Source organism: Calidris pugnax, unplaced genomic scaffold, assembly GCF_001431845.1.
Source record: "Calidris pugnax isolate Ruff unplaced genomic scaffold, ASM143184v1 scaffold70, whole genome shotgun sequence".
NCBI lineage: Eukaryota > Metazoa > Chordata > Aves > Charadriiformes > Scolopacidae > Calidris > Calidris pugnax.
In genome coordinates this window covers 1,596,744-1,614,022 of record NW_015090862.1, presented here as the reverse complement: position 1 = coordinate 1,614,022, position 17,279 = coordinate 1,596,744, and the positions used below count along the sequence as shown (strand labels likewise).

Genomic DNA, 17,279 nt, shown 5'->3' with positions numbered 1-17,279 from the left:
TCTGGATTGACCCACTTTCCTTATTCTGATACAAAAAATAAGAGAAATTTTTTTCAAAGATAATGTTTTTCAGAAAAACAAAGCCTATAAACTAATCATTTTCAAAATAAAAATGCTAGTATTTTTCAAATACGTGCTCAAGTTCTCAGCTCTCCCTCAGTATAACGAATTTGCTCCAGAGAATTTGTACATAATCCAGAAACGGGTTAGTTATTCTCAAGGCACTGTTGCATAATCTGGGATTTTTCTGTGAGCCATCATCTCTTCCAAATGAGCATCGGATTTACTCTCTATTTTACTGTTGCTCTCTCAACAAAAAGCAAGTTAATTGTTATCATTAAAACTAATTCTTAAAGCCACCAAGAGGGGTCAGACAAAAACAAGTTACTGCTGCAGGAAGGCTCCATAAAAGCAACGTGGAAAGAAGGGAGAGGAGTGTGAGGAGGAAGTAAAGATCTAAGAGAGGAAGTCTGTAGTGGAAGTAGTGATTCCTGCCCTAATTTTGACAAGAGAGGAATACAATGACAGACTGGAAACTTAATACTTTTTAGGTTTGTAAACAACGGTAGTGATACCTTATTCTACTGATAAAGGTAGAATTCATTTTTATTTGAATGAATTTATTCTGAAGTATAATACGTATATTCTTTGGAATTTGAGTATTATCTGGGTAAATTCCAACTCTGCTTTCATTACACTGGTGATTTCTCCCTGTCCTCAAATAACAGCCTCTGCAGCATTTCAGAAGATGATACAACAAATAGTGCAGACAAATGGTATTCCAGTCCTTTGGGAAATAATTCAGTGGATTGTGCGCACTAGGGACTAGGTTGGCACCCGATTCCCTGTCAGCAATAAACTTGAAGAATTTAGGTGCAATAAAGGGAATCTAGCACCCTTGCAGCATTCACAGGTTTGGGCCCTACCGTCTCTACTGCTCCATGAGAACTATGATGAGAAATAGCTTCCAGTCTATACCCAACCTTCTGGTATGGAATAGGCATCGATCTCGTAACTATAAAAACTATTTCTCTCCCTAGTTGCCACACTGCACACGTTTGAGGAAGCACAAATAGCATCTATAGAATGAGACACTTATGTCAAACCACAGATACATACCAAAGTTAGTTGTGCATCCAAACTTGTCTAGATCTATTTTTATCTTTCATTCCACCCTCCTTTTGCCTTAGTCCTGTTTTTGTCTTAGGTTCTCTACCGACCTCTCTGGCACTTAGTTTTTCATTGTCTGAGATCTGCCAGCTTTTTTCCAGCTGATCCAAACAACTGTAATAATTGTAACAACTTTTTCCACACCTCCACAAACACTCCCCCTTGTAGAGACTTTCCCAGCTACACCTTTGTGCTTTGCAGCTAATGAGTCCTAAAGCTCTTACGAAGCAAAGGAAGAAGCCCTGTTTCAGTCACTAGAAGAAAAGCTTCTTGACTGTCTTCTATTAGGTTTTACCTTATTTGGACTTGGATTTTAAACTTAAATGAAACTGGAGGGACAGTTATTTTATCCCAGACCGCATACCTGTTCTGTAATTTAGAGTAATTGCTATTAGTTCAGCAAACAAGGAAGATGTAAGTGAAACACAAGTGTTGTGACAGAATGAGACTAGGAGTTGCTAACTGCTACCCCAAAGGAAAATGAATCAGGTAGGAAAGCAAGTTAAAAATCAAGATGGTTGCATTTGGTGCAGGCTATTAATAGTATTTACTTAAGTCCTGATTCCTAACAGGACACTATGTCATCCAGACAAAATCACTCATCTGTGTTATCTCCCTAGTGATTCATTGTATATTCTAAGATGACAGTTACTCAATTTTTAATAATTCAGTTACATCTCAGCTGTGACCAATCCCACTCCCCAAACACATATTGTGAAAAAAAGCTTCCAAGTAAGCAAGTGACCAGTCTTACTCACATGAGACTTCAAACCATGTACTGTAGTAATACCTAAATTTATTGCTTTAACTTTCCCTTCCGCTCTCAAACTTCAGTACCAGTCTCTGCAAAGACGTCACCTAAGGCACCGGAGGAACCCAGCTCTGACCTACAGCAACAACCCCTTATGTAGCAGAGCATTGTCTCTTGTCACTGTCTAAACATTCTAATCTGCAATTAAGACAATTTAGCAAGATTCAAAGGGAGACTGGACAGCTTAATGGATCATTAGAATTGAAAATGACATTAAACCTGCATCATTAGTTTATATTACTAATTCTAATTAATACTGCATAAAGGTCTGTTAGATAAAAAGCCTCACTGTAGGAACTGAATCACGTCCACCTATTACAGACTAGAGAGAAACCTCTCCCAAACAGGGCACACCATGGTTTCCTCATAAGAAAGTTTATTTTACCTTCCTACTAGGTCAATGCTACTGGCATTAGAGGAAAAACACTTAATGAGATGGGTCACATCTGACATGACTGAACAGTGCTGAATAGTTACCACAACCATGGAGCAAGATTCTGTTTATTACCTTTAATTCTTCCAGTGACATACAGAAAGCCATCCTCGTCTAGTTTTCCTAAATCTCCAGAATGCAGCCAACCATCCTCATCAAAGGCTTCTTTTGTTTTGTCTTCCATATTTAAATAACCCATGAAAACAGTCCTTCCCCAGAAACAGATTTCTCCATTGCCTTCTGTATCTTCATCTGCCAATTTCACTCTGCAGCCAGGTACTGGTTTACCACAACTATTGGAGAGTAACAGAAAAAAAACCACAAGGAACACAGAAATAATAAACATAATACTGATAAGACATCTAACACACCAAATCCTTGAACCTATCAAAATATTAGTGACTGTAAACAACACCCTGCCATAACTGTTTGAAAGCTATAGGATATTAATTCATTATGGCAGATATGTTAGAGTATCTAAGCACTTTTCAGCTGTCTTTCTTGCCCTGTGCTTCCTGGTTGTGTGTTCCCCCCCCCCTAATATCTTCAAGCATTAACCCACTTTTGTATTTGAGGTCTTGCATTTGAAAGCCATCCTACCCTGGGCCAGGGCTAGGGTATACCTCAGATTTAGTAACCATGTTCTGCATATAATGCTGTAGATCACTTTCAGTGCTATTGGCTTGGTGTGGTATGGAAGCAATGTGTTCAGTTTCTGACCTGGAAGTTATTTTGCCTCCCAAAGTCACAATAGATTGTGACTCAATAGATTGAGAATCTCAATACATTGAGAGAAAATAAAATGAGCGATAAGATCTTTGCTGAACTTACTAAATACTCCTCTCATAGATATAATGAAACATACTGTGGAAAAAAAAAAAAAGTAAAGTTACCTGTGCTGCCTGTAAATATAGGGCCCACAGAGACAATGTGGGCCTGTGGTCTCACTCATCCCATAGGCCTCATACAGGGTGATGTTCAGACCCAAGAAGAAATACAGCGTTTCTGTATTGAGAGGAGCAGCACCAGAAAAGTGCTTCTGACAGGAAGAAAAACCCAGCGCATTCCGTATTTTTGCAAGCACTAAGTAGTCTGCTAACCTTGTCCAGAACTGCTTTAAATCACTGCTGAGTAACAAAACACAGAGAAGGAGACAGTAAGCCAGGGCAGCCTATGAAATTTCCAAAACCAAATCAGACACAAGTTTTGTTGGCAGAAGTTAAATCAGCAAGAACAGGTTACATATTTGTCCTTTTTTCATTTATTCAATGTCTTTCATTGCTAGCTAACTCCCAATTCTTGAGGTGTCCAAATACTGAAAATACATAAAGAATCTATAAAACATGTGGTATAAAACAAAGCTCTTATATTCCTGATTCTTTATCAGCTAATGTGTCTTTGGGAACGTATACCACTAAGATGTGCAATTTGCAAGACCTGTCTGAGAAGCTGAATGATCAGACAAGCAAAGGAGTATCACTGCATGATCTTTTGGAATACCATCTTCTGTGAGCAGTTACACTCTTCATTGTGTCACGCTTTAAAGAAATTTGGAACAGAAAAGAATTGTGAATTAGTTAATATTTGAATTTATATAACATTCTTTATCTGGGCAATCTTATGGAGAAAAACATCAATGTTATTTAGAACAGAGATAACAGGGGGCTGTCCCTGAGTTTCTGTGTGGAGATGAGCTGTTATTTCCCACATGGTCCATAACCTAAACTGTCATGAGGTGGTCTGTCTGGGCTGCCCCTCCAAATTCCCTCCCTCTCATACATTTCTTCCCAATTCATGCCCTTTCCTCACACCAGTAACTAGCACTTGTGCAATCACATGGTTCACTGCATCAGGGGACTCTCCCAGCTGAAAACTAGCCAGTTCAATTCACAGAAAACACAGATAATAATAGATAACTCCATCCTCTCTCTTGCATTGTATTTGCTCTGTTGCCAGGTCAAATATTACTCATTTACACTGAAGAGTCTCACTGACGTTTCATAGTTTATTACAAGCAGATACTTACTTTCAGGCTGATGGAAATCTCATTATAATACATACCTGCTTGAGCAGTTTAGGTTTCTCTCTAAGCTAAGTGACATAGCCCATGACAGGATTTTCTTCTTCATAAACCCTGACTGAGCAAAAGCATCCTTTAATTTCTCCATGATTTTCTCCCATACGCGGGGAACTCCCATGTGAGATGTTGGCTGCACTTCTTTTAGTGTGTTGATCAAGCTGCCCTGTTAAAATCATGAAATCATTTCAAAACATTGCAAAACATCCACAGCAGTGACAAAAAGGTTTGGTGATGCCATCTGCATCTTGCAATGCTAACATGCAGAACATCACTGAACATTTAGGATATGAAGAAGCACTGCTGCACCTAGGTCAGTCAGACACATGCACTCGTCCCAGCTCTGACACATCGGGGGAAGTATGTAGACAGGAAGGAAAACACATAAGTGGTTTAGTTCCTTCTGCTTCCCTTTTCTCCAAAAATTGCTTATGCTTCTTTTATTTTAAATTTATAGTCTTCTGCCTTATTAGAAGCTTAAGGATCTGGATTATACATTTTAATTGGAGTCTAGAGCACTGGGTCACAAGTGTAATGAATTCTATTTTTCCATAATTCTTACAATAATGGACCCTCAATCTTCATCTTCTGCACCTCTTCAAAGACCATATTCTCTCCTTGGGATGTTTTCTAAGAGGAAGAAGTGCAAGTTTAATTAGGTGCAATAAAAGACAGATACCTTCAGAGCATCTGGCTCAGCAAAGTAAACCTGCTCTCCCCATTTGATTCCAGTCCACAGGTCATATATCTGCGCAGCGATGTGGCTGAGGGGGAGGTAACTGACTATAGACTCCTGCTGGACCTCTGCAGGTTGCATATCTCCTGCTCTGCTGCAATGTGCTGATGTCCAAGTTATCTGTTTGAATAAAACACATTAGTTATGGTGGGTTTTTAAGGATCCTCATGCTTAGCTAATGAAAAATCTGTGCTCACAGAAATTGCTGAAGACATCGCAATCTTTGACAACACACCAGACTGATCTCAGAAGATGCAATTCAAGGATGCTAAATATGGATATCTATCTTCATTATCAGAAGATAGCATATGGAAGATTCACAAAAATATGTGATGGTATGGGAGGGCAGGAGATATATGTGCACAGCAAAAAAAATCCCAACCCACCATAAAACAAAATGCCAATAAAAGAAACAGCCCTTTCTCAGAGGAGTCTGTAATCTAAAGTGGGTAGGGCAGGACACAGAAATGAGATTATTCAAGATGGCTGGGAAGAGATATAAATCCCATGCAGTACCTCTTATCACATTATGTTCCTGCCAGCTCCTTTTCTTTTTAGTAAATTATAGGTGCAAGTGTACAATTGGTCTACGGAAATACAAATTCTCAAGAATGGATTTTAAGGAGCATCATGCTGTCAGGCCAGGCCACTAAGTTCAGATGGCAACACTGGACAAGTGGCTGTGGGAGACTTACAGAGTAGGGAGAATGGGATGTCTTTGAGATGTGGCTACACTGACTGCTTACCCTCCAAGCCTTACAGCACGCAGGCACACTCACAGCAGATCTGTGTGGGTGCACACATGACTGACTCAGCATTGGTTTTGCATATGGACAGTGACAAACATCTTTTGACTAAAGAAGGCAGCAGCACAGTTATAGGCAAGGCATGTTTTCCACCCTTCGTCAACATAAAAATAGCCTGTTTGTGATCAGCAGCCAGGAATAGTTTGGCAGCTAACATGGAAATGACACCAGACTCCTTTGAGATGGAAGAGCATAGGATTTGCCACGTCAGGTAAGTCTTTTTGTCTAACAAGTCTACTACGTTCTGCTTTCAGATACTACTGTACCAATTCCCTACATTTGAGTGAATTTCTCGTCACAGTGTGCATGTCTGCAATAGTTTCTGTGTTATCTTAAGAGGAGAGGCCACAACTCAGCCCAGCCTTTTCACAAATTGTCTGAGTTCAGAAAGGCTCCCCACCACTTCCCACTCCTGCTCAACCACCTTAAAAAGAAATAAATATAGAAAACCCCAAAACAACTACAGTCCAGATCTTTGCTAGCAGATCTCTGAGGAAAGTCCTTTTTGCAAATGGATTTGCTTTTCTCTATCACTGGAAAATTTTCTGCTGGCAACAATGCAGGTAAGACTATTTAAGTACCAGGACTATGCACTAGAATTCTGTTATCCTCCAGTGACAGATGTAGGAACCCAACTCTAGGAATATAATAATGCCAAAGCAAAAAAAAAAAAAAAACCAAGAAAAAAAAAAAACAAAACCCCAAAACCAAAACAACCCAACAAAAAAACCCAAAACAAACCCCACACATCCACCCCTAGTTCTAATAAAATTTGCAAAAGCAGTCTATTGGGCTGTTTTGGTGGTGGCTGGCTGACATTATATGATTCATTTGTTTTAATACGGCCTGTGACATCACCTGAGAGACACTATGGCAATCTGTGAATTGAATTTATGAAAAATGCATTGTATTTCACAAGAAAACCAGTCAATTAAAAAAATCATATTAATAACAAACTGTTCAACCTGGTGAACAGTTTCAATGGAGTCTCATTCTTTGTCGTGCTTATACTTACCAAAAAAAGCTAACTGCATTTTGAATATTGCTTTGTAGTACAATATCCATGTTGCAAAAGCATTTCAAGGCTGTAGTATGCACCAGTCATTTCAAAACACACGAATAAATATCCTCATACTTTGCTATTTTTATGCCTAAAATACATACATTGTCATGACTCAGCATGGCTCCTTTTGGCTTCCCAGTTGTTCCAGATGTGTATATTAGTACACAGCATTGATTCGGCTTTTGGGAGTTAATAATATAATCCAAAGTAGTATCAGATATATCATCTCCCAACTCCAGGAACTCCTCCATCTAGAACATGTAACAGAAAATACAGGACATTAAACGGCTTCTTACAAGTGGGAAAGATGCAGTACTTCATCAGTCCCCAAAATGGCAGAAAACTTCAGTGTCTTGCTCTGAACATGTTTCCAAGGCAAGTTTCACCAGGTCTTGCCCGTGTAAGAAGTACTATATGACTAGCTTAAAACTTCATGCGATAATTGCAAATAGGCTATCTAAAATTGTACTGCCAGGAGTCTTTTCAGTGTCTAAGAAGGGAATGGTAATACTATTTCTCCTCCAAGATGGATACCACGGACAAGTCATAAAGACTAAAATACTGTTACTGTCTCCCACTGTTAGAAGGATTTTGAGTCTTATTTAAAGGAATCTGGATGTACTGTTTTTAAGTTAAGAGTACACTTGTGACATTCCATCTATAATTCCTTCTCCTCTACATAAATACAAATATAATAGGATGAAACCTTCTTTGCAAAAGCATCATCATCTAGATATGTGAATGGTTGCCCAAATAATCTGCTATTTTACAGCAAACAGAGCAGATGATGCTGGTCACAACTTCCATTCAAATTTGTCTCAATCTAGAATGAGCTAAACCTTTTACAATGCTGGACTTTTGTGCCGCACAAATTGGCCCAGAAGAATGCTGAACCTGATCCTCTACGCTACATTGGGTGCTCCCAGATACTTCTATTGCCTGCACCTGACATGCTGCATGGATTTCAATCCTAATTGAAAACTAGAGTACAAAAAAAAATTTTAAGGAAGTCAATAACAAACTGTCAATTTCCCATTGGAATCAGATGATTCATATCATGCTACAGAACTGTGTTGCTCAAATGCAAGATGCAGCACCTCCATTCTTCAATGATTTCTTGGTGATAAATCCAGGACCACATAGCAATAAAAGGGATGATATGAAGGACAGAAGAGAGAAAAAAGGAGAGTCCATGCTTGAGGGGGAGTTAATATTTTTTTCTTTGGACCTCTGCCACTGCCAGTGTGCTACTAAGGTTACAGTAGTTAGCCTCTGAGGCATCTTGAGTTCCTTTTTTTTGGGTGGTAAGGCTGTCCTAAGGATTCTTCTCATTACTAATCATTGGTTTTATACTTTCTTTGAACAAACCACATCTCTGGAAAGGGAGGCAATACAATGCACAGCTCTGTAGCAAGCTACATCTTGCTCTGTATCTTGCTCTGTAGCACGTCACATCCTATCCCTTCTCACAGAATGTGCCTGCATCAGTTTCCCTAGCTCCTGGAAAGTCTGGAGTTGTCAAGGATGTAATTGTTTCTATGTGACTGAGCAGTTGTTCCTGTTTTCCTGACCTTATTGAATTCCCACACTAGATTGTGTTAACCACTGTGAATCTGTTGCCTAGGCTTTGTTTACTGAATAGTACCTGCAACAAACAGTGTTCCCATTCCACAGAGTGTGAGAGGTACAAACAAACAGTCACACACAGCTACTGACTTTGCATTTGCCTTCTGGAAACAGGCACTGACCGACAAACCAGGGCTCTGCCCTTACTGCAGCAACTGCTCATTACGTATTAGCTGTCTACTTGCAACACAAATCCCTTTTATCAAATGCCACGTGGTGCAGTGGCTGGCTTTACATCAAACCTAATAAACAATCATTTCTGCCTTTGGTGATTTGATCTCTGGTTTTTCCTTTAGACAACAAATTATGGCAACTGTCAGACGCTCTCACAGCTGCCCTTCTCCATTGAGAAAACGTGTCCAACATGACACCTGGAGAGGCGTTTTCAAATATATCAATTCTCGGGCATTTACGTTTCAGCAGTTGAATGTTATTCCAGAATTAATTGCTAGCACTTACTCCTTTTACTAAGAAATATAAATAGTACGGTCATCTTTGTAATAATTTTTTTATTGTACTGAGATGCAGGCATACTCTATACCAGTATGTACAGCATTGTAACAGTAACTGCTTATTATTAAGTTATATGCCATTCAACATAGCAAAAGCAGATACGATTAAAACAAGTGCAGAAGATTTTTTTTCTTGTGTTCCTGGTAACACAATTATCAGAACTGCAAATATTTTAAAATATTTCTACATTGTTCACTCTTTATTAATATCTTTTTTCCCCAGTGGAAGTTTTTCTAGCCCACAACTGTTCACTCTTTATTAATATCTTTTTTCCCCCGTGGAAGTTTTTCTAGCCCACAATTCTAGCTGATAATCTGTAGTCCATTTAAAACTCTGATTTTTGTATTCTTACTAAACTATTTTCAATTATATATTTAAAATACATTGGAATAACATGTTTACAAAAATCTGTTCTGCTTAAAGTCCTCATATTTCTTAAAGACTATATTTCTACCACTCAGAAATTTCTGATCCTGGCTTTGTCCCTTTTTCTGCTTTACTTTTACCATGTGATATGAATATTCTAAAAAAATGATATGAATATACTAAAAATATGTGCTCTTCTGTGTAGTCCGTAGTTATTTCTCTTCACTTGTGGCCTACGACATGAAGTGTTTGGTGCAAACAAAATGGAACTATCATCTATAAAACTATAAGCATTTTCATGTTCTTGGATCCAGTGTAACTAACCACAATTCAGTTTTCACTAGCACCAGAGGACAACTTTTATTTTTAACTGCTTGAGACCATGCATTCCCACCTGAAGTCTATATGTGTTTTGTTAATCCAGTCAAGTAAAAGCCAGGAAGCCAGAAGACAGACAGACAGGCAAGGCAGCTCTAATTTTAAATGTCCAGAATCAAACATGAAGTTACAGGTAAATTACACAGAAAAGCTGATGAAGCTTTTGAATGTGCTTGCTGGAACCAGAAATGCATTCTCAATGGTAGACACACCACAGATTAAACATAGTAGAAATTCATCAAATAAATAATACCCCATGAATTATAACTCTGTTCTAGCATTCACATACCGTATACAAATTTGGATGTCTCTCTGGAATGGAGTCCTTATACAGCACAACAGCTTTCAAGTATGGCAAGCGATTCCAGATCTGTTAGATTTTTTTAAAACACATTTATTATTCATCATTCATATCTTGTGTAGTTTTTTTTTTTTCCAACTAAAATACTGCCAAAACTGTAATAGCTTGACAGTCACAAGAAACCTACTCGTTCTCTCCATGCTCAAATATTCTCCCCTAAATTTACAGAGCAATTAATGTATAACTTATATGAAATACATTTGAAAAAAATCCATGGATATTTTCTCTCTGGCAGGTATGTGTTTTTGGCAGAAAACTCCATCATGGAGGGCCCCCCTGGTTGAGCAATTAGTGCAATTTGGTGCAAGTTTGATGGCTCAGCTCCAGCCACAGGCCTCCCTCAGCGTCTTACTGATAGACAAACCCTTCCCAGGGAGCTGCCCCGTGCTCCTCCCCCAAGTCATGCAACAGGGATCTTTCACTCAAGTTGGTTTTTCAATCTGGCAGCCTTGCAGAAACCAACTCAAACCTGCCAAAGAGTTTTGTCAAAATTGTGACTGTTCACTTAAAGAGCCTCTTCGTTTCTCACTATAGTCTATCTCATGCGAACTGTTGTGTTATCAAAGTGCAATAAACTCCACAGCTTTAAGGGTTAACATTACAAGCAGGAAAATATGACATTTTGAAAAGAGGATATTCTGAACACTTGTTATTTAATTGGATGGCCTTTACATACTGCCATCATCCTAATCTCTTCCATTTGAGTGGTCTGTGCTTTTCGAAACAGAATCAAGTGGTGACATTATAAATATGGAATCAAGATGTGGGTTTTTTTCCAGGTAAGTCTGCAGTGAACCAGCCAGTGAAGTCTCAGCTGGAGAGAATCAAAACTGCTTAGATATGAGCCACAGACGCTATAGAGAACAGAGCTGCAAGTTACCCAATAGGTCAAGCACCAGATACCAAATTGCTGAATAAGAACGCTCCTGTGAAAAGTGTCATGATACAGATAGTGCATATAGGCCTTGGGACCAATACAGCATCAAGAAATGGGAAAATTACGGTTTTTAAGTAACCATTCAGCCACCTTGTACCTGCATTATCTTCTCCAATTGTTTCTGATTCTCCACAACCATGATATTGGTTTTGCTGTCATGTGCAATGTAGTGGCAGGCTTCCGGAGAATTGGTTGTATATATTCCTGTGACAATTCCTCTGTACCAAAAATGTAAATATATATATAAAAGAACAGATATTTATATACAGACACATAAACACACACTTAGTATCAAATACAGCATCAAGAAATGGGAAAATTACGGTTTTTAAGTAACCATTCAGCCACCTTGTACCTGCATTATCTTCTCCAATTGTTTCTGATTCTCCACAACCATGATATTGGTTTTGCTGTCATGTGCAATGTAGTGGCAGGCTTCCGGAGAATTGGTTGTATATATTCCTGTGACAATTCCTCTGTACCAAAAATGTAAATATATATATATATATAAAAGAACAGATATTTATATAGAGACATATACACACACTTAGTATCAAAAAAGAGAATAATAATCAGAGATCAGATGAAAGCTGAAAGTATGAAGATGGGGAAGAGCAGCACAGCTGCCAGGTTTGTTTCAAGTACTCAGATATACATGCATATCTCTGATATATGCAAAAACTAATCTCAGAACTCTATACAGTAGAAGATGCCGTAGGCTAGGGTTCAGCATTTTAACCCACTTGAGGCTACATAAGAGTTAGCTCAGGAAATGGTAAAAAAAACCCCCAATGATTTATGTCTTCTTTCTGTTCAAGCTGCACACAGGTACCGATTCGAATTTCACTGGCACAGAAACAGCTTATGAGGTAAAATCTGAATGGTATAAACAGGTATCAGGACAGAATATATGCAAAAACTAATCTCAGAACTCTATTCAGTAGAAGATGCCATAGGCTAGGGTTCAACATTTTAACCCACTTGAGGCTACATGAGAGTTAGCTCAGGAAGGGGTAAAAAAAAACCCAAATGATTTATGTTCTGTTCAAGCTGCACACAGATACCGATTTGAATTTCACTGGCACAGAAAGAGCTTATGAGGTAAAATCTGAATTGTATAAACAGCTATCAGGACAGTACTCAAACCTGCCAAAGAGTTTTGTCAAAATTGTGACTGTTCACTTAAAGAGCCTCTTCGTTTCTCACTATAGTCTATCTCATGCGAACTGTTGTGTTATCAAAGTGCAATAAACTCCACAGCTTTAAGGGTTAACATTACAAGCAGGAAAATATGACATTTTGAAAAGAGGATATTCTGAACACTTGTTATTTAATTGGATGGCCTTTACATACTGCCATCATCCTAATCTCTTCCATTTGAGTGGTCTGTGCTTTTCGAAACAGAATCAAGTGGTGACATTATAAATATGGAATCAAGATGTGGGTTTTTTTCCAGGTAAGTCTGCAGTGAACCAGCCAGTGAAGTCTCAGCTGGAGAGAATCAAAACTGCTTAGATATGAGCCACAGACGCTATAGAGAACAGAGCTGCAAGTTACCCAATAGGTCAAGCACCAGATACCAAATTGCTGAATAAGAACGCTCCTGTGAAAAGTGTCACGATACAGATAGTGCATATAGGCCTTGGGACCAATACAGCATCAAGAAATGGGAAAATTACGGTTTTTAAGTAACCATTCAGCCACCTTGTACCTGCATTATCTTCTCCAATTGTTTCTGATTCTCCACAACCATGATATTGGTTTTGCTGTCATGTGCAATGTAGTGGCAGGCTTCCGGAGAATTGGTTGTATATATTCCTGTGACAATTCCTCTGTACCAAAAATGTAAATATATATATATATATAAAAGAACAGATATTTATATAGAGACATATACACACACTTAGTATCAAAAAAGAGAATAATAATCAGAGATCAGATGAAAGCTGAAAGTATGAAGATGGGGAAGAGCAGCACAGCTGCCAGGTTTGTTTCAAGTACTCAGATATACATGCATATCTCTGATATATGCAAAAACTAATCTCAGAACTCTATTCAGTAGAAGATGCCATAGGCTAGGGTTCAACATTTTAACCCACTTGAGGCTACATGAGAGTTAGCTCAGGAAGGGGTAAAAAAAAACCCAAATGATTTATGTTCTGTTCAAGCTGCACACAGATACCGATTTGAATTTCACTGGCACAGAAAGAGCTTATGAGGTAAAATCTGAATTGTATAAACAGCTATCAGGACAGTAGGACTCAGGCAAGTCAGTACTGATCTGTCACTTCATCTACTTGACCACATCTTGCTGCTGACAAATACATAAAACTGAGTCTCATCCATTTCCCACATCTTCCAGTGATAAGATACTACACAAAAGTTTCTGTGTGACTGTCACAGCGAAACCCACAGCAAACAGGATCAATTTATGAGCATCTGGACTAGTTCAGATATACTGAATGCTGTGAGACTCCAGTAGGTCTCTGAACATGCTAATCAGCTGCAGCACAGTCTCCAAGATACAACACCAAATACTGATTTGCTACATTTCCAGACCTAGCAGAATAGAAGTCCCCAATTCCCCCCAAAACCAAACCAAAAAACCCTTACCCAGCAAAAACAGCTCCAACAGCTGAGATGAACCATTCTGGAGAATTAAATCCAAGGATTGCTACGCTGTGAAATCGTTCAAGACCAAGCTTAAAAATAATAAACATAAGGTTATTTAATATAGACACACTGGAGAGAAACATACAGCATGAAACATACACACAAATATAAACCAGGGAAAGTGTTGGTTTGTTTGTTATTTTTGTATTGACAAGACATGCCCACACACGTCTGTGTTGATATCCACAGCAAAATCAGTATTTATCAGCAATTGACATGATCTAAGCTTTCCAACTACCTTCTCCTGTCTGGTTGAGCTCTGCTATCCAGAAAAGCCTGAAAACCAGAACTTTTCAATATGAACAAGAGCATATCCTGTCTGGTTGAGCTCTGCTATCTAGAAAGGCCTGAAAACCAGAACTTTTCAATATGAACAAAAGCATGAGTACTAACCCTACCCTAAGTTTAGAATGTTTTAAAATTTGTCTTTGTCTCCCCAAATTTATGACAGTCCTGCTTTCACCAATTTTTCTTTTTTAAATCCTAAGACTTTACTCGTGCTTTGTACTCATGTCCCAGCGAGACAGTGTAACACAGCAGCTCTTCACTCGCAGTGACGTTCCCCTGACAGCCATGTTATCACTTCGACCAAAACCAATTTTCATCATTATTATTTCAATAAAACATATGACTGCTGATCTTCAATTAACAGGAGAAGCTTCTTATATTGTGTTTTGGAGTGGGGTTTTTTGTTTTGTTTTATTTGTTTTTCTTGTTGTTGGTTGTTTTATTTTTAAGGAGGCAAAGAGAGAAAAAGGAATTGGTTTTGTTTCCTGTACCTACCTTCAAAAAGCTCTTAGCTGCTTTCCTGGAGAGGTAATAGTACTCTGAAAAAGTTATCTTCTCCCACTTTCCATTCTTTTTGCTGGCTAAAGCATTAAGGGATCCATATTTTCCTAGGCTCTCCTTGAACATCTGATGAACTGTTATGGGAGTCTGCGGACATGTGTTATCTATTCTCAGCCTGACTCTGCCATCAGCAAAGGAAGTCCACAGAGACTCTGGAAAATAAAGCATCATCATGAAGGTATTCCGTCTTTGAAAAATACCGTGCGACTGTGTACTGAAAGACAAGAGAATTGAATAAAGACTGCAAGACTAAGCACAACTCTGGCACTTACTACCTTTTCAGAGACAGGCTTTCCAATTTTATAACTATCAAATATGCCACGTAGAAAGAGAAATCTTTATTTCTTAGACTTTGTTCCACGTCTTGAATAAAAGTGCCACCATACAGAATTATACTGATCTTCTGTGTGTTACAGGGATACCACCAATTCCAGAAGCCTGTGCTCAGCCCTCCACAACCCACTATCCCTTCAATTAGTAGAGCAGCTGGTGCAGAAGGCTACAGAGATCTGAAAGATCTGAAACCTCTGTCCCTGTTCAGCATCCAAACTCCTTTTGCCTGTCATAGCTCTTTCCCTCCAGCTATTTTCCTTCACCCTTCCCCTGTTCCCCACTATTTCCTGCAGGTTTTTTCCCCTCAGTTGTCTGCCCTGTGTTCTAGAGTGTATATCCACTCCACTCACTCCTGTCTTGCCTTACTTACACATCATCTTTCACCTTCTTCTGCTCTTGCCTTCCTCACCCTGTCTTTCTACCATCCGCTTTTTTCCCCTCTGTATTTTTCCTCCCTGTTCTTGACAGGACACAAACACAGAGCACCAACAAATGTCACTTGGCTCTCACCACTGGTGCCAAGGACTGGGGCAGTCCCCAGCATTCACAAGAAATGACTGTCTCAAAGATTCTACTTGGCTCTTGCAAACCCAGCAAGAAGCAGCCTGGGTAAAAATACACTCCTTACAGAATCAAGGGAGTTAGTAAGTTGGCAAAATTTAGGTGAATTCTCACAAGGAAGACAAAAAAGCACTTGTGTCTTCCCTACAAAAACAGTTAGTTCCTATACTTCCGAAGAAAATAACACAAGAACATTTTAATAACATTTTTCTTTGGATTTACTTTGAAAAATGAAGAAATATTTTTAGTATAAACGTTATATAGATATATATTTCACAGAGAGCTGGTGGAAAATTTCAGACCAAAGAGCTTAGGTTTGTCAGAATTAAGAGTAAACAAAAAATAGGACTTTTTGAAGTTTCTGATACAAGTTAATGAGCACTTTTATTACACTTAGAAAAAAAACAAACTGAATACAGTTCAGTTGGAATCTATACTGTTTCCTGGGACCTCAGTGGCTGAAAAAAGCAGCTCTGGAGTGTTTGAAAGTATAACATGCTTCATGTTCATCTCAAATGCTATTCCTCGAGTTGCTTCATAGAAGGCATAGAAACTATCTCTGTGAGCACTTCTGGCAATATATGAACACACCAACCATAGTTCGATCCATGTGAGCACTTTGGAATGCACTTGGAGCCTCCTTCAAGTCAGGTTTGCAATCTACACAGGCAACCAGAGGCACAGCAAGCTATTGTAAGCTCACAAACGTACATAAAAAAACCCCAACACCTAAAACTAAACACAACTTTCTCTTGCAGCAAAGAAGTTTCGTTACGTAGCTGTGTAGAAAAGCTCATTCATAATCAGCTGATAAAGTAATACTACGAAACTGAAAAGTACCAAAACCAGTCTAATTGGCTGCCAGCATTCTGTGAAACTATTTCTGAAGATGTTTTTGACTCACATTATGTTCCATTCATGCTCCTGACTCAGAGTCTTGCATTTGTTCTCTTGACAAACAGAAAATAATAATGACAGCAATAAATACAAATAAAGCTGCTTAATCTCCATGTGCCTTCATTTTCTCATGTATAAACTGCATATAATGATTTTCAAAACATAGGTGTGGAGCTTTGCTTAGGTCAGTAGAGGAAGTGCATCATAAATCCAGATAGTTTAGTAAACAAGTAGCTATGAAGGAAGCTAGGTAATAGACAGACAGACTTTATCAAAGTGTAAATTGTGCCACCCAACAAATATTTTATGAGTAGTGAAGGCAAAGCAGGTGTTTCTGCACTTCACTCCAATCCTGGTGTGAAAAGGATGAGACATAAGATCTGTCAGAGACAGAAGCTAGTGTTAATCCAAATGCTTTTTTTCTGCAGTGACACACCAAAGCCCAGACCAAAAACTCTATATGATGTTCTGACTCCAAAACCAACAAAGAGGGCAGGGACTGCAGGTGTGATTGGGCACAGGTGGATGACTGATCTGTTGAAAACAAAATCATACCATACAAAGCTAAAACACAAAATTCAGTTCCATGTATTATTAAAAACGCTCCTGAACAAAGAGTGTTTTCTCTTCAATGGAACTGAAAATATTAGCAACATTCCTACAATAATATTACTAAAGTTGCACAATGA

General features: G+C 38.6%; 1 protein-coding gene across 1 annotated transcript in view; it reads right to left on the bottom strand.

Moving 5' to 3' along the window:
- Positions 1-17,279, bottom strand: part of ACSBG1 (acyl-CoA synthetase bubblegum family member 1) — a 44,984-nt gene that overhangs the window by 3,111 nt on the left and 24,594 nt on the right. Inside the window, 9 exon segments of the mRNA XM_014944490.1 lie at positions 2,490-2,707; positions 3,308-3,541; positions 4,476-4,657; positions 5,171-5,347; positions 7,198-7,347; positions 10,269-10,349; positions 12,989-13,109; positions 13,891-13,979; positions 14,734-14,951. Of these exon segments, the coding sequence (XP_014799976.1) occupies positions 2,490-2,707; positions 3,308-3,541; positions 4,476-4,657; positions 5,171-5,347; positions 7,198-7,347; positions 10,269-10,349; positions 12,989-13,109; positions 13,891-13,979; positions 14,734-14,951 (1,470 nt within the window).